Below are 18,778 nucleotides of genomic sequence, written 5' to 3'. Positions count from 1 at the left end.
GTACCAATTCTTGGGGTTGTGGGGTTTAGGCTTTCAGATATTTTGAGGATGCAGGCCCTGTAAGTACTTCAACAGGTATTGGTAACAAATGTGACTAAATGCATCCATGATCTGATCCAATATGACGAATCACATATTCCTTTGTCACATATTCCCCATTTACAGCATGATTTAATAAATACCATGTTTTGCCACAAATAAAACGCATCTTTCCTCCTCAAAACATGCTGTCAGAAATTAGGGTGCATATTATAGGCAAGAAATGTAGTTCCCCATAGGTCTGGGAATTTGGTGACAGAGGGGCGATGGCAGCATTCATTGCCATTGCTCTAGATGCCATGACAACGCTGCCACTGCTCCCCCACTATCAAATTTCCCAACCTGTGGGAAGCCTCCCTCCCCCAGCCAAATGATACAATCCCATGTGCCAGATCAAGCTGATGCATGTGGTTTGTCTGTGGCCAGACCTGGTACAGGGTGTCAGACCTGGGGCATCAGGTCTGGGGTCACATGCCATGCCAAGTCCACATGAGAGGATGATTGATCAAGCAGAAGCCAAGGCTACTGCCTTCTCTTCAGCTGTGGGAGATGCAGGGCATGAAGGGAGGCAGGCAGCAGCAGCCACAGCTCAGCTTCAGGGACCATCCCTACAAACCTTCCCCTTCTTTTGAAGCAGGGTTTGGGCACAGACTGATCCCACACACCAACCAGATGCAGCATGTTGGATCTGGAATCATGCGCCAGGTTGGCTACATTTCTAGCAGAGTCTGGGGGCACATGCCGGGTTGGCCACATTCTGCACACTGGACTCAGCGCATAGCGCTCAACCCAGTGCATGGCACCAGACCCACTGCACCAGACCAGGCTGGTATGTGGATTCATAGATTCATAGATGTTAGGGTCGGAAGGGACCTCAATAGATCATCAAGTCCGACCCCCTGCATAAGCAGGAAAGAGTGCTGGGTCTAGATGACCCCAGCTAGATACTCATCTAACCTCCTCTTGAAGACCCCCAGGGTAGGGGAGAGCACCACCTCCCTTGGGAGCCCGTTCCGGACCTTGGCCACTCGAACTGTGAAGAAGTTCTTCCTTATGTCCAGTCTAAATCTGCTCTCTACTAGCTTGTGGCCATTGTTTCTTGTAACCCCCGGGGGTGCCTTGGTGAATAAATACTCACCAATTCCCTTCTGTGCCCCCGTGATGAACTTATAGGCAGCCACAAGGTCGCCTCTCAACCTTCTCTTGCGGAGGCTGAAAAGGTCCAGTTTCTCTAGTCTCTCCTCGTAGGGCTTGGTCTGCAGGCCCTTGACCATACGAGTTGCCCTTCGCTGTACCCTCTCCAGGTTATCCGCATCCTTCTTGAAGTGTGGCGCCCAGAATTGCACGCAGTACTCCAACTGCGGTCTGACCAACGCCCTATAGAGGGGAAGTATCACCTCCCTGGACCTATTTGTCATGCATCTGCTGATGCACGATAAAGTGCCATTGGCTTTTCTGATGGCTTCGTCACACTGCCGGCTCATGTTCATCTTGGAGTCCACTAGGACTCCAAGATCCCTTTCCACCTCTGTGCCACCCAGCAGGTCATTCCCTAGGCTGTAGGTGTGCTGGACATTTTTCCTCCCTAGGTGCAGCACTTTGCATTTCTCCTTGTTGAACTGCATCCTGTTGTTTTCTGCCCACTTGTCCAACCTATCCAGATCTGCTTGCAGCTGTTCCCTGCCCTCCGGCGTGTCCACTTCTCCCCATACCTTTGTGTCATCTGCAAACTTGGACAGAGTACATTTCACTCCCACGTCCAAGTCGCTGATGAAGACATTAAAGAGTATCGGTCCAAGGACCGAACCCTGCGGGACCCCACTGCCCACACCCTTCCAGGTTGAGACCGACCCATCTACCACGACTCTTTGGGTGCGACCCTCTAGCCAATTCGCCACCCACCGAACTGTGCAGTCATCCACATCACAGCCTCTTAACTTGTTCACCAGTATGGGGTGGGATACCGTATCGAAGGCCTTCCTGAAGTCTAAGTATACGACATCCACCCCTCCTCCTGTGTCCAGGCGTTTCGTAACCTGGTCATAGAAAGCTGAAGTCAGTCTATAGCCAGATCCAGCCCATCCCTGCACTGGCAGAAGGGGAAGGTTCATAGGGATGATGCTGAGAGCCGAGCTGCAGCCACCATTGCCTAATTTTCCACTCTGCGTCCTCCACTCCCACAGCCAGAGAGTGGATGGCAGACAGTGCAGCCTGCAGGCACAGATTGCTGGTCAGTGACCCTGGCCCAGATCAACCCATGGGCTGCAGGCTGGGTCTGTTTGCATGTTTATGGGGACGAGGCAGGAGGGCAGCGGGACAAGCAGGCTGGTTTCAGGACAGCTGCCCCTTCCAGCTGCATTGCTGTGCAAAAGCAGATGCTGTAGGAAATTTTTCCCCTAGCTGCTGCTTCTCAGTTACTTACCTAAGTAAGACCTTTTTTTCCTTTGTGATGCCTTTCAAAAACAGGTTGCATATTATATCCAGGGTCATGGTAAATGCAAGAAATTATGATTTATATAGTGACATGCATACATTACTCATTCAGGAAAATGCTCTGTATACCAAGTTATCTGTACAAGGCTTTGAACTAGCAACCAAAGATAAGATGAATTCAGATTTAACAAATCTTTCACAAGCGTTTAATAAACCAAAATGGTCCAGTGAAACATGGGCAGTGAAATTCGTGGAATGGTCTCTGTATGCTCCAAGCCTTATGCTGGCAAGGCCTAGACTCATAAATCTCTGTGAAGAGGGGTGAGTGTATATATGTATCATTCTTCTGATTCACTTAGTGGCTTTGGCATGTGCTCTGTCCTTTGCATGTCCTTCAGGAGGACATACAGCTTGCTGCTGTTTTTTTTTATTCCCTTCCCTCAAAGAAGGGAAGGGAAGAAAAAAATTCTAGGTAAAATCTGGATGGAAAAATCTGGAAGCAATCCAAATTGTCCAGAACTAAAAGTCGATGACAAAAACACCAGTCTGGTCTGAACGCAGCAACAATACTTTTATGTACACAAGAAGTATTTTCTTTTATAGTAAAATCCCTACTGGGCCTTTGGGATTTCTCAAAGTCTGTTTATTTTGTTTCCTTATCTTTTAGCACTGCTTTCCTTTCCCCAGCATTTCCATCAGCAATGGGTTGGCATATTATTTAGTTGCATGTTTGTTTTGTTTGTTTCTTTTCTTTTCACAACTTTAAAACCATTACCCCACTTCTTCTGGTTAAACATGTCCTTACCTTACAAAACCTCTGTGTACTTAGTCATCTTTGCTCTCTAGTCCTATTGCAGTATTTGGCCTGAGCTAGCTCAGTTCCTCCAGCTTTGCTAATGGTATTTTTGCTTTGGTTTATACATTGGATGTAATTCTATGCAAAAGAAAAATCAGCAGAGAAACATGGAGCAAATAAAGATCTGCACTATTTTCTCCAAATGAAAGATGACCAGACAAAATGTGTAGTGAGCATGTTTGTTATTACCCTGAAATAGAATAGTTTTCTGATAGCATACTGTTAAGTTAACAATAATTTGGATTATTAAGAAGTATTAGCTTTGCAGCTGAATACAAGGCATGACCTGTGGACTAGCAATGCCGCTGACCACAAGGCAAAATGATAGCTAAGCCTTTGCTTGTGTCAAGTAATCATTTTAACTGTGTTAAGCATTTTCTGAGTAAAATGCAGCAAGTGAATCTGTGTCTGTGTGCTGTAAAATCAGCTACAGCAAGGAACAAGATAAGACAAAGAAGCCATTGTTCTAAGTACAGTGATCGTGTCCTTAAGAAGTATCTACTACTGCAAGTTCTTGCTAACGTATCATAATGTTACTGTTACTTAACTTTTAGCTTTTAAAAAGTGCTAGTTCAGCTTAATAGAACTATGCTGTTATGAAGATTTGTAAAGCACCGCCCAAGTATTGCTTTTGTTAACCCTATAGTCTTGCCTTGTTGTAAAAAGTATAAAAGATCGCCTCACCCTTGAGGGGGGACCACTTTGCCTCTTTGCTGGCTTAATGGTCATTGCTCGAGCAAATATACTGCAGTAAACCTTTACCCGTGGTTGTCTGGTTCCTATGCAGCTAGACAATGAACCCCAGGGAGTTTTCTCCCACCACAAATGTATTCCAGGGCTGTGATACTGCTACTGCTTCCATCACACTCACAGCTCATAGTTCAACATACTATAGCCCTAGGATTAATTCTCCGTGGGTGCATCTACATGAGACATTTACTGCAGAGCCATCTAATTAGCTCCACAGTAAAGTCTCAACGTCTATACGTGAGGCATAATTAGGCTGCAGGAAACTAATTAAGTTGCAGGCTAGTACATGTAAATGCAAGTATTTATCCTACGGCAGAGTTCTTTAGTGTACAGCAACACGTGTGTAGACACTAACAGGGCTGGCTGTGGCAAAAGTGTGCTTCCATGTGGGGGCTGCCTGCCAGCTAGAGCCACATTAGAGCACCCTCATGCCCCAGCCAGCCCCTCCACAACACACTGAGACAGGTTGGAGCAACCCTGGGCTGGCAGGTTGACCCCCCGAGGCTGCTCTGATCCAGCTCAACATGCTGCGATCCTGGGTGCATGTTCAAACGTGGCACCAGGGAGCAATTAACTTTGGTGCGATATGGGGAGTTAATTGCTCTGTGCTAATAGCATGTTTGCATGCACCATGTAATACTTCTCTTGAAAAGTCCTGAAGCATCAGTGCATTCTGGCCTATGCTTTTAATGAACAGATTGGTTGGGAGGTAGGAAGGGAGCACAAGACTAAAAACAACAAACTTGTCCATGATGACCGCTTTATATTTAAATGCAGCAATGACAACTGCTACATCAGACTTGTGAAGGACAAATGGTTGGCTTGCTTTTCTTTTTTTGTAAGTTAGCCTTCTACATGTTTCTTAGTGTAAAAGCGGCAAAAGATAGCAAAGTATTATGGCAAGATTCAGATTAAACATTTTTTTTAAAGGATTGTAGTGGGTTCTTGTTCATAACTAGTTAGGTAAATTGTCATACTGATTTACACTGTGTAGAATCACAGGAAAGCAAAGGCCTTGGAAACAGACTAAGCCGATGCAAACATTTTCCTATTCTAATGTCTTTGCTATTGTAAGTTGTTTGAGGCAAGGTCTCTGCCTTTTACTTTGTGTCTGTACAGTGCCTACCCCATTAGGGCCCCAATCAGGATCAAAACCTCTGAGCATATGTATCATAATATGTGCTTTCAACCAAATATCTTCAAGGTTTCCCACAAGTTATGCTAGCCAATTCAACTAGGGGCATTAAGGTCTCCAAGTGCAGTCTTAAAAAGCAAAATCAAACTGAAACAAATGTTTGTACTTAATGGAGAAATATTTGTTTGCAATTCCTTTGTGTCTTACAATTTATCTCCACTGGTCTGAAGCTAGCTGTTATCTTAAGAAATCTGAGATTTCAGGGGTCATTTTGATCTGTTGAACGTTTTAAGTTAATGGAGTTCCTTTAGATTTCCACAAAGGTAATTGAAATCAGCATACAGCTCCTCCATTAACTTTTTTTTCCTAGTAAGCTTTCAGCAGAAAGCCTCCAGAGTTGTTGATATCTGAAAGTTTGGAGATGAAGTAGGAAAACATAAAAGTTAGATGCAGCATTTGCCAGGGTGCTTTAAATCAAAGGTAAATAAATCAAGTACCCGGCTTTCCTTGTTCTGATTAATAGTTTGCTGATGAAATTTAGATAATAATTGCTGCTGCTGACACCTTTCTCTGAACTGTGTTCTGGGCATTACTCACAATATCAGCAAGTCACTAACCTCAGCTGACAAACTCAGCACACTGCTACAAAAATGGAAGAAGTTTTTCAAGCACTGGTTCAGCTCCAAGAGTAGCTGCCAGAAAACAAAGTCTGGGAAATACAGCCCTATGGGACATTTTCAAATGCTTTTATCCTTTTATAGCAGAAAATTTGCTTTTATTTACTGGCTAAAGCAAAATCCCTTCATGTTATTAGACTAGGGCTTTGCATTATTGTGAGCTACAGCTGGGTTTTATGTATTAACTGAACATACAACCATTTACTTTCTGGTGTTGTCAGGCTAGTATGACAACAAATGTGATAATTTAGATGCCGGTCTGTAAAACCCCTCCTGCTTTTACATAGTAATAAGGTCATTGTTTTGTCCAAATGGATGGTAGATGCCTTTGAATATTATACGCTGAAAACTAAGAAACTGCCAAGTTTCACATCTCTGAAGAGAGATGATGAAGGACAATGTCTTAATGTTAACTCAAATCCCCACCACTGGCAGAAACTGATAAAGAACAATGCTGTCCAGGCCATCACATTAAAGAGAAAAAGACTTGTCATAATACAAGTCCATATCACATGTTGGCTCTTGTCAGGATTACGTACGTAAATTCAACTGACAGGGAAAATGAGGCAAAGAGAAATAAGGACCTACTTTGTCAAAAGCTGACTGATGCAAAGAACCATCTGACTTTAATTTACTGGCTCAAGTACAAATTGGACACCCTGGAGACTTTCACACCTGTTACCTGGTGAGTGCCTGGAGAGGAGAATATTTGGTAAGGGCTGTGGGTACAGGCACTGGTGGGGAGAAAAAAATTACTAGGTGATTGAGAAATGGGGAGAGAGGCAGCATATGATCTAGCTGTGGAGCCCGCAGGAAGGAAACCCAAAAGTAAGAAAGAGTAAAGCCTAGAAGAGGCAACTGTGTTTTCCTTGTCTGAGAGGTCTGCACCTAGTCTGACAGATGAGTTTCCTTGAGTTCAGTGAGACACATGTCATACAGAGGGGCAGGCTCATCCCTGACACCATCAACCACTGGTATGACTGGATAAAAGGTACCTTGGGCCAATCCTGAGAAAGGATACCCTCTCTGTTCCAATTATGGGTCAGTGTATGCCTTGGGACCCATGCTTATGGGTTGGTACTAGTCAGCTTGCAGCTGTACTTCTTTGGTATGGATGTGCCAGGAGCCACATTCCCCGTGCATGAGAGGCCTAGATGGCTGGTTTGTCCCTGTAACTTGTCTAAATACCTTTGAAATTCAAGAATGCACCATACAACAAGAGAGCAAAGGTTCAGACCCATCCCTGGTGTGGATCCACCATAAATATCAGAGCAGGAGGGAGATACCACACCATTTGTCACATGGATTGGGATTTTCTAAAGAGCCTAATGGAGTTTACTAAGCATAATCCATTAAAATAGAAGTTGAATGCCTGACTCCTTTGGATCCTTTGAAAATGGCACGCAGGTACCCTTACCACTTGGGAATGAGGCTTTTTTTTTCTCGTTTCAGGGTCTGAAAAAAGATGTTTTTGTCTTAGGGGATCACAAGTGTCCCACAGGAGTGTTACAGAAGTATGGGTTAACTGACTTTTGACAAGAGGGAGAATCTGCAATGTTTAGGAATATGGAAACTGGCACTTGATGGATGGGAAACCATTATACAGCAGAGGGGTCTTGAATATTCCATGGTTTAGCCACCGACTTGAAGTATCAGCATATGGAGAACTTGCGCAGGTGCAAATGTGAGTATACTCTGAAAGGAAACAAAGTTCCCAGTCTACTTGAAAATGTCTACTTTCTCTACTCTCTACATTGGCCTTTCAAAGACCTTGATGATTGCCCTTAGAAAAATATCCATGCAAAGTTCACCCAAAGCCACAAAACAAACCAGTGGCAGAAATGGGCAGAGAACCCAGAAGTCTAGGTTTCCAGTCTGTTGCTCTGAAAACTAGTCCATACTTACACACCAAGCAAAAGAAAAGTCTTGCTATTAATTCAAATTCTTAGGCTTCTCACAAAAAGGTAAATCTAAAATATTTACAATACCCCCCTTGGGATACACCTGATACCTGTAGGTCTGATACACCTACAGGGACTACAGTATTTTATTCCACAAGTCATCCTGCTGAAGCCAATGAGACTATTCATGGAATTAGGTTCTGTTCAACATGAGTAATGGGATCAGAAGGTTATCTGTGGTTTAACTAACCCAACGTATTTATCATTGGGCTTAACTAATCAAATCAGCATGATGCTGTTACCTAAATTCCATTGCATGGTATTTGCTTTCCTTGAAAAGTAGTAACAGAGGAGTTATTCCACACAGCAAATAACTTCCTAGAATTAAAACCATAATATAAAATAATTAACCAGCTAGGCTATGCATTTAATTATCTGGGTGTACTCCCAGTACAAGAAAAAAAAATTCTTGCAAATAAGCCAATTTAAAAAAGAAACAAAAAACCCTACCCTATGAGGAACTCCTGAACAGCCACTTAACATACAGAAGAGACAAACACACACTTTTTAATGGTTATTCTCACATCCCAAACATACCTTTAACCTGAAGACTTACAGATCATACTGCATACTTTACATATTTGCACAATGGCTTTGGCCATTCTGCATTCATGGTGGCTTTTTCATTTGTTCTGCATCCTGTGTGCTACACGCTGGCTTTACTGGCTGCTGGGGCAGTTGAGGTAAAATTTGTTTGGAAAAATTTGGCTTCTGAGTGGAATACCTTAAAGTAGCTTTATTATAGAGATGGTTTTGTCACTCAAATTATTGGAAAATTAGACAACATCAGAAAGGATGCCTGCAACAGGTTCAATTTAATACATACAGCCATATAATTACTCCATGGATCCTCATGATGACAGTGGTTCTCAACCAGAACCATCTGCACACACACAAAAACCCATCCCACTGTTGATACCCTATGAAGAGAAGCTTACATTACAGTAAGACCAGAGAACAGTTTTCTGGGCCTCTTCTGTTATAGTATGGAATGGCAAAAAGGACAGCAACAGGCCATTCAAGTGTTATTACTACTGAAACTCTGCTATTTTGCTGACTTTTTACAGCTCTGGTCATGTAGCATTTAGAGGCTTAAGGTAGACTGTCCAAATTTCCTGGTCAACTCTATTATGGAATCGACTTTGCGTCTCCCAACCCATAACTTAAGAACCATAGGTTACTGGTGTCCAGAAAACTAAGAGAGAATAACTGTTGCAAAGGATCAATGGGAAGTTTTGTCTATTGGTTACTTACCAGTGCCAAAGCTTTCTTCTCCACAAAGTGAGCATCGTCCAGAATCCATCAGGCTTGAGAAGAATCTCCATCCTGTTGGTGTTTCATACACAGGGACTTTCATTGACTTTGCCACCCTAAAAGAAGGCACAATAAATCCCACCATTAATTAAGACCATATAGTATTTTACACATAGATGCAAGATTTGACCATAAATCTCTCAAGCTGAGAGATGTTCTGGCACTTGTCATACCTCATGTACATTTTAGACATGTCCTTTTATGTAAACAAAGTCAAAGAGATGGAAAGGTACCACCCTTTGACTCTGGTATTCACCCAAAACCTGGATGTGTTAATCCTCTGGATACAGTACAAGGCACATCTTTTCATTTGGAGATATGTAGGGAACTTCGCACCCCTACTTTTGCTAGTGGCAGGTCAATCAAGATTGTCGAGATGGACATGATTTATTATACAGGGTCTTCATAAAGTCCTTGTGCACTTTTAAACTTTAATAACTTAGGTTGTAGGTATGATAGAAACAATCTGTAAACGGCATTTAAAAACAAATGTATTGCAGTTTTAGGACAACTAGAGTACACAATGCTAGACTTCATAAGTAATAAAAAATTTATTCTTAAGTAAGATGGATCTCCGTTCCACTACCCTCTGAATGTTCAACAGTTTCTAAATGATGTTTTCCCAGAGAAGTGGATAGGCAGAGGTGGACCAATTGCTTGGCCACCTCATTCACCTGACCTGTCGCCGCTGGACTTCTTTTTATGGGGACATGTTAAAAGTGTAGTTTACTTGTCAAAACCATGTTCTTTGGTGGAACTTAGGGCTAGGATCACCAATGCAATTAGTGCAGTAACTTAAGAGCAACTGGGAAATGTTTTCAAGGAGTTGAAAGATCAGACTGAGCACTGTATCGTGATGGATGGTGTTTATGTTGAAGTCGAGCATTCTGTACTCTAGTTTTCCTAAAACTTTAATAAATTTGCTTTTAAATGCTGTTTACAGATTGTTTCTATTGTGCCTACAAGCTAAGTTATTAAAATTTAAAAGTGCACAAAGACTTTATGAAAACCCTGTATGATTTTAATGTGAATTGTGTCATTTTGTAATAGTATTTCTATGAGTAGAAATACTGTTCTTTTACAAATCACAATAAATAAGTAAATGTGCAAGCTAACAGAACCATTACAAAAATAACCAGGGGGTCGGCACCATTTTTGGGCAGAGTCCCAAAAACACCTGCAACCTCAACTTGTAAGAAGTTGGTGTGCTGGGGTGGATGGAGGGGGAGCCACAAGCGACCTGATCCTTGTTGTGGCAGTGCAGCCCAAGCCCCTTCCTCCAGATGTGAGTGCCAAGTAAATGCTTTCATGTGCCATGCTCTGGCATGCCCGCTGGGGCTTGCCTACCCCTAATATAACTCTTTACTAGCATTCTCAGCAGGAAAAAAACCCAACCTGTGACCACAATGTTAACAAATTAATAATGTTTCTTCTATGTCTGGGATTTTCCATGTTCACTTTTTAAGAAGGAGAAATGTCAGAGAAAGATATGCAATATGACTGGCTAGAATAGAAGGTATGATTTCCCTAAAAACACCCACTGTATACCAAGTTAGGCCATGATATTCCAGAAACTTCACAATATGCAAAGCTACTCAACTGAGTATGGTATGTACATGTTTGTATATTTGTAGAATTGAGAACCCTTTTCATATTTTGTTTTAAAAAATCTCTCTCTCTTGCTCATTTTATTAAAGTAATAAATAATAAATGCAGCAGAGGACATATCTTGTATAATACTGACCATCACCTATGGGGCTAATACTGTAGAAGAAACCAATGGTCAAGATGAGAAAATTAATCTTTCTTTCTTAATTCTTAATGAAGACAGTAACTAAGGATACAAATTTGCAAACACCAGCACACAGAAAAGCTGGATACCAGCATAGCTGTAAAAAGCTGACCCTTAAACCTTACATTATTTTGAAAAGATCACCCAAAATTTCTCAGCTTTTGATTCTAAGAGCCATGTCCCATGTTGCACTTAGGATGTATTAACTGCACTAAAAAATGAGCGTTTGCATGTTCAAGTGTAAAGTTATGACTTTCATCGAAGGAGTATCTCTAAATCATATTAACAGGTATTTAGCTATCGTCCAACTGATTCGTAGTTCAGGACTCCAGTGCAGTGCCAGGGCTGACAATTACGTTAGAGATCATAGTAAGCATAACCATATGAGTGGTCAAAACACATTCTAACTTTAATACCGCAGAGATGTAACACATATTAAATATCATGCTCAACAAGGCCCTAACTAACTAGCAAAGGGACTGTTTTGCTTTCAAGATTTCAAATCTAGATCTCCATTTTCATATTTATAAATTAAATCTCAGAGGGGCATTTTCCTCAGAAGGTACTTTGATCCTTCCTCACTTTAAAGAAGTCCCAGTTAAAATTACAGGAGCACCGCCAAATTTCCATTAAGTCAAATTACAGAAAAATGATATATAAAGTGGTTTCAGCTATTACGTATACTCCTGATTACCTCTGTCAGATCATATGCTTTATGTTTCCTATTTATGTGTTTTTTTAATTCTCTTCTTTCTTGCTATTTGAAATATTTACACTAAAATACAGGGAAAAGTGATCAACTCTAAGGAGGAAGCAGCAAAATTGGCAACAGCAGTCACAACTGAAAAAAAGGAAAAAATATACAGAAAAAGTATTTGTTTCTTTTTCATTTCATTCAGTTATAGTCACCCATGCATGTTACCTGCCACAATAGTAAGTAACAAATGCCTGGTTATTTTCCAAGTATTAAATCTGCCCTTCAGACTTCTTTTCTCTTTTCTATTCATGCTAACCAAAGCTAACCAAAATAATTGAAGGATAAAAGGATAAATGCTATGAAACAGCAGTTGAAATACAGGGAAAAATTGTGAAAATTTTTCCTTCCAGTGGTAACAGATGTCAAGGGAAGTGATCAGCAATGAAGCCAGAAAGGTGACAAATACCCACTCTGGAAGACTGGCAGGTTGTTTTTCTAGACAACTTCTTCCGAAGTTTAGTCACATTTATCTATTACAGTTCTAAAACTAAATGAATTACTATGATATAATAACATTGAACAGCAAGGCTGTCCAATGTTGGAGCAGCTGGGGCCCACATGCTGCACTGGTCATAGGACCTGGTCTGCACACTGTGCAGGCCACATACCACAGGGTCTGCACATTGCACTGTCTCCACAGGACCCCCAACTGTGACCAATACAGCCTCCCCATTGCACAGGCAGTGTGAAACCCAACCTGTTCTGTGGCAAGGTGGACTTCATCACTGTGTAAGCAGGGCAAGGCCCCTCACTGCCACATGTGGGCAGCAGGCTCACTGGGCCCCCTCGTGCTGTGCTGCCCTGCCCCAGGGACCCTGGCTGTTGCAACAGCAGGAGTAACTAGGGAAAACAGCTGCCAGGCAGGAGCCTGCAGGCTGCATGTTAAGCCCTCATGGGCCAGATCTGACCCATAGGCTGCAATCTTGACAGCCCCATTATACAGAAACAAGGACATCTACATCACCATGACTCAAATAAACTATTTTTTTCCTGGAAAAGTAAAAATGCTTACCAAGGTTCAAACAACAACAAGAACGGCTATAAGTTATCTACTGAAAACAAGACAGAAGGGAACTTGATGGGAAGACACTACTATGGGGTGTGATCCTCAACTGGGTCATTATGAGCCTAACTTAGTGTAACAGGGTGAGGGGGTCAGGAGGAGAGTCCCCTGCTCACATCCACTCCCTTATCTGCATGACGATGAAGGTCCCTCCTGGCAACTGATGCTGCTGCTGGAGTGTCGGGCACCATGTCACTGTGCTTGCCATTTGTACCAGGCAGCCTGGAAGTCTGGGGAAGAGACACCTGGCTGCCAGTGGGGAAGCCCTGGCCAGAGTCAGGAATTGCCCTGACCATGTGCGGAGGCCAGGTGAACATCACGTCCCAGGCAGCAAGGAGCCTGCCCTCAACTTATCCCACATGGGTCCCTGTGCAGGGGTCACGACCTGCAGTCGGACAGAAAGCGCCATCTCTGACTGGCTGGATCCCTCATGGGGCAGAGGTAAAATGAAGCCAGAAATGAATGGAGAGGGGCCCAGACAACAGATCGTGAGACACATGCTGGAAGTGGGTGAGAGGCAGCCAGACTGCTCACATTTCTTTATTTCCATAGAGAATGAACTGTCGGGGATTCCACGCATGAACCCAGAGATTTACTGCTAAGGGCCTTGCTGAGGGCCTCTCTGGGAAAGCCTACCAAGCCAATGCTCAGTGAATGCTACAGTTGGAGCCAGAGTCCTGTGGGACCACATAGTAACTTACATAATGGAGGCCTGTGGCAGGAGTATAGAGGTGGAGGAGCCCCCAAAGGGTCACACCAACCAATACATAAAGACTGTGAAAAGTCAAATAAGGTAGGCACACCAGACCAGGTGAGGCATCAGTTCTCATAGAGGCAATTCTACCAATTCCTTTTCCATGAAGTTATGGCAGGTGGGAGTCTCAGTAAAAACCGGGCATTACCCGGGGAGGGCAGTCAGAGGGGTGGTCGTGCCACTGTGCCGGCCCTGCCACACTTAGATATCAAATTCTTTTGAGCTGGACTCTCTCTTCCTCTCCTTTTACAGTATTGACTATGTCATTGGCTTTTAACATATGCTGTCACATAAGGCAGACTACACTATAACGAACTGAGCAGGTGGCCAATTAGTGCAGCAAGAGATAAGGAACAGATTTTTAACCTCTGCTCAAATGTAACAGACTTGGGGGAAGCTGCAGGTTGCTGTTTGAGTGCTCTAGGGACTAAAGTCTTGTTTGGGGACACCTCTGGAGCTGTGTGTGCATGGCGTGGGAGGGGAAATTAAGGTACTGAGTGTATGTTACCAGACTGTTGATGTTTCTTTACCTTTTACGTGTTTCATCCCCTTGGCCTGTTGGCTTGTGACCCCAACCCCTATGATTTTCTATATAAAAACAGGAACTTCCCCTTGCTTCTTGTGCCAGTTTCTAGTTTCCAGGGTTGGCACAATAACACTACCCTCAGACTTGAGAGACCAGGATTTAACTCACCACAAACTTCCAGTGTCAAATAATAAGGCAGAAAATGTCTTGCATCATATGTTAAATTTCAAGCATCCATGTCCCACACAGCAGTAAAAAGAGCTTGAGCAATGAACCCTGAATCACACCTTTAATTTTAATGCAGATGATTGCAACAATTGAAGATGAAGGGCCACAATGAGAGGGCAGTCTAATTTTCACATTAGTGGGAGTGTAGCCTGCTGTAACTTACATAATCAGAAGGCTGAAGTACTTAACAGTAAAATCAAGTGATAGGTGAGCATATGATCACCTTACCTCTTACAGTCCTCCCCTTATATTGCTCCTTTGGTGCATAAATACACCACCTTACATCCACTTACTGATGTGTAACTTAGATCATCATTGATTTCACCTTCATCGCTTTGCTCAAAAGCCTGAGCTGTGACAAGATGCCAGCAGCCAGCCTCCCTCCTATCAGTCAAGGCAGAAGTTACAACTTTAATCCAGCTGGTTTCATAGTAGCCAGGGTCAGGAGGGACCTGAACAGATCATCTAGCCTGACCCCCTGCCACAGGCAGGAATGAATGCTGGTTAAAATAGATGTCTTTATGGTCAAACTGCTTTTGTGGCTGGGGTGTCTGATGCAATGACATACTCACAGAATCATAGAAATGTAGGGCTGGAAGGGACCTCATGGGGTCATTATATCTATCCCTCTGCTCTGAGGCAGGATCAAGTATACCTCTACTACACCTGACCAATGTTTGTCAAACCTGTTCTCGGAAACCTCCAATGAAAAATGTTCCACAGCTCCCTTCAGTAGCCTGTACTGGTTGTTCACTACCCTGATAGTTAGAAAATTTATTTCCAATGTATTATCTATTTCTTTGCTGTAAATTAAGCTTTCTTCCTGTCCTACCCTAGACAACTTGCAGACTTTCCTTTTTATAATATTTTTTTAATGTTATCATTTTTCCCTTTTGTTTTCTTTTCTCTCAAACTAATCTCCCTTCTGCTCCCTTAAAACCAAACCAAATCAAAGTCTTTCCTCCTAGGTTATTCTGTATCATTTCCTATATAATTACTGTTGCTCTTTTCTGGGCTTTCTCCAGTATGTCAATACCTTTCTTCAAGTGCAACCACACTTGTTCCTGAGAACAAATTATGACTAAGAATTTTAAATTTATATGTTTTAAATTTAATTTTGTAATGCTTATATATAATTAAATATATAGGTATAATTATACATAATGATTATTTTTAATCATTAGATATACATTTAAAACATGTATTTAAGAAAATGGCATTTTGCTGTATTAGAGATAGCCCCACTCTCTGGGTCCAAACCAGCAGCCAGAATCCAGCTCTGAATGTCATAGTTTAAATACATTTGTATTTAGAATACTTCTTTCATATACGGCTCATTTTCCTGGTCAGCTTGAGCTGAAGCCACATTGTTTATGCCTAACAGAACACTTGATTTGCCTATGTTTATGTGTTCCATGGATATGAACTATGTTGAGGAATACAAAAAACCTAGAAGGATTCTGGTTAATATCGTCTCAGACATTTAATGGGATAGCCTTCACAGAGTACACTTACCTGTCTTGTTTCAACTTAAGTGTTCACTACACCAGTAAGATAGCAGTATAAAGCTTTTTTTAGGTTTGCATGAAATATTTTTAGCTCTTGCTGCACTGAGACAGTGTCTTGATAACTGAGGCCCAAATGATAAGACTTTCACCTTAATTATTCAGTATATAGAGGAATCAAGGCTACTTTTCATCAAGCTGATTTTTGCTCCCAGCATACAGCTATATTCATCATAGAAAAAATACTTTAAAATGAGTGACATTTACATTTTACAAGACTACATCTTAAGAGTTACACTTAAGGAATAATTAAAAAAAATAAGCAGGCTCCTTTTGCATGGGAAGACAATAACATTATATATTTATAAATAGGAATGTTGTGAAGTTGTACAATAAAGGGGCTGGATACTGGTCTCAAACACATTCTATAAAGCTCCACTTTTTTCTTAAATTAAATAGAAATAGAACACATATCTGACAGACGGCAAATAGTGCTTGAGTTGTTTCTTCATTAGAAGGAAGAATTCTTATATGTTTTAATACCAAATTAGAGCTACAAGCCCAGACTCTGATATCTGTTACACTGGGGTAATTCTATTAAAGCCAAACTGAGTCAGCTAGCTGCAGTCAAGAGCTGAATCTGGTCTGGAAACATGTGGCCAGAAGAACATTTTTAATAGCTAATTCTCATTCTTACTAAAAGGAGAATAGGCTGCTGTAGAACAGTTTGTGCAATCTGCAAAAAACAAAACCATTTATTTTACAAGCACACATTTAGTCATGCCAAATATTTTTCTTTTGTTTTTCACTGCCTTACTCAAGCACACTACAGGCATGATGCAGATGGAAATGGATGAAGAGCTATATACACTCAATATTATTTTGGTTTGGAATAATAATAGAAATGTGGTCCTGCTTAATCTGAGCAACAAAAGTCAACACTCACTGAACAAATTCCTTATTTTCTAGAGCAAAAGAAAAATGACACCTTTTCTTTTCTCTCTACCATGCATTCAAGATACTAGTTTTGCATTGATGTACCTGATTTGTATTGATGCAGTTACTCCTGATAGATGTCTGTGAAAGTCCAAAGAGAATCTGACCCATAAAAAGCCACTTGCAAAGCCATGATAAGGTAAACGTAGTGCATGTAGGTATATATATGGCAGCCGATAAACTAAAGTCCTTGTTTTCCATTTAAATTTTGATGGCTTCTTGAAATAAACTACCTTGAGTTCCTATTGATGAACCAGGCTTAGCCTGACAAAGCCTCAGTTTACAGCTAGAAGTCAAAACATTTAGGAAGAACTTCCCTTGAGAGATCTCTCAAATTTTGGATTATTGCATCAGGTAGAATACTGAATGGAGTCAAATTATAGCTTTGAACCCATTCCAGAATCATTACCTCACTTGGAGAAAGAAAGATTCATTCAAGAATAATTTAAACAGTATTTACTATTTATCTTTGACTTTTTCAACCTGCCAGTATCTCTCTTAATTAATATGGATACACATGGAAGAGAAGGGATAAAGATGCTCCCAGAAAATATACACCTGCACCTCACTAACATGCTCTTCCAATGCTGTTCCAGTCCACTGAACTACAAAATAAGGCAAACATACCTGATTTAGACAGCCATAGATCTGATGCTGACATTTAGCACCTTCAGCTCCCAGCAAAATTAATGGGAGTTAAAGGTGTTCAGACTGTACATTAATTAAAACAATTCTTTGGTTAAAAATGTTGATGAGGACTAAAGCCTTCTCTATTTTAAAGTAAGGATCATGTTTTGACAAGTGTCGTTTTTTCCTCCACACTAAGCCTTGTCCAATGCACCCTAAATAATTATCCAGATTAGGAAAAATGGTTGCTGTTAGGACAGGAATAGCCACCTTGAGTAAGACAGCCTCACCCTTTTTTCCTCCTTTTGATAAATCTTAAGCCTGTAGGCTTCCACATAACCATAGTACTGCCATTTTATTTCACAAAAAGTAATTATCTTTTGAATGTGATTATAAGTGATATGAAGTGTGATGTTAGAATTCGTAGTCTTTTTTCTCTCAGACTTATCCCAAATTTAAAAACTAGGCTCAAGACAGCATTCTTAACAGTAAATATATAGCTTTATAACAGTTCCTAGGATCCCAAATAGGTTGCAAGGCTCCTTTTGTGAGTCAGGCCACTGTCAGAAGTTTAAAATTTGCATATAATGTTATTTTTCCTTGCTCGCTCTGAAGTCAGATCTTGCAGATCCTATTAGCTACTTCACAGGATGTATATCAAATGTGATTCTCCCTTTCACATACAGGGAAATGAGAAGAGAGGCAGACAGACCTAGTGGCAGGAAGCACAACAAGGCATGGTGCGGCTCCTGGGGCACAGGCAGCAACCAGGGGCCACATGCCCCCCAATGTTTCCCACAGGGGTGAGTGCAGCAGCCCGGAGCCACACACTGTAGCGCCCCAGGAGGTGCCTCCTGCAGCTCTGTCTCACAATCCACCCCAGCCCCAAGGCCCCATCCACTTCAGCTCCTGCTCCACTCCCGCCCTCACCATGGGGGCCTCTATCTGCCCCCTGCTGCCCCTTTCCTCCCCCACTCCCCTGCCCTCCACAGACTTACATGCTGGGCACTGTGTGTGTATGCCTGTGTGTCTGGCCCTCCCCGCCAGCCACAGCCCCCGCCCCACCAGCCCTGCTGCTGCCCCTCACTACTGACCCACAGTACCCCACATCCTGCCAGGGCATGTAGGGACCCCCCTCCCCAGGCTCCAAACCCCACATACATACCCACACCTTCACAAATTCACTCTCCCACACCCACCCCCAACCATACAAAGTACCTGCATAATTTTTCATAATTTTGAGTTTTTCTGCATATAATTTTTAAATTTTGGTTATGCGATTAAAATCACGATTGAGACTAATTTTTTTAATTGAGCAACTAATGGCGATCAAACTTTTTAATCATTTGATAACCCTAATGTTTA

At 41.9% G+C, this 18,778-nt stretch overlaps 1 protein-coding gene across 2 annotated transcripts in view; it reads right to left on the bottom strand.

The window, feature by feature from the left end:
• The window catches only part of PGM5 (phosphoglucomutase 5), a 148,175-nt gene that overhangs the window by 55,003 nt on the left and 74,394 nt on the right, over window positions 1-18,778 (bottom strand). For both annotated transcript variants that reach the window (XM_019478154.2, XM_006261237.4), the window contains exon 7: window positions 9,106-9,221. In XM_019478154.2, the coding sequence (XP_019333699.1) occupies window positions 9,106-9,221 (116 nt within the window). The remainder of the gene's footprint in view (window positions 1-9,105; window positions 9,222-18,778) is intronic.

Source organism: Alligator mississippiensis, chromosome 3 (genome assembly GCF_030867095.1).
Source record: "Alligator mississippiensis isolate rAllMis1 chromosome 3, rAllMis1, whole genome shotgun sequence".
Classification (NCBI taxonomy): Eukaryota; Metazoa; Chordata; order Crocodylia; family Alligatoridae; genus Alligator; species Alligator mississippiensis.
This window is presented reverse-complemented; position numbering and strand designations above follow the sequence as displayed.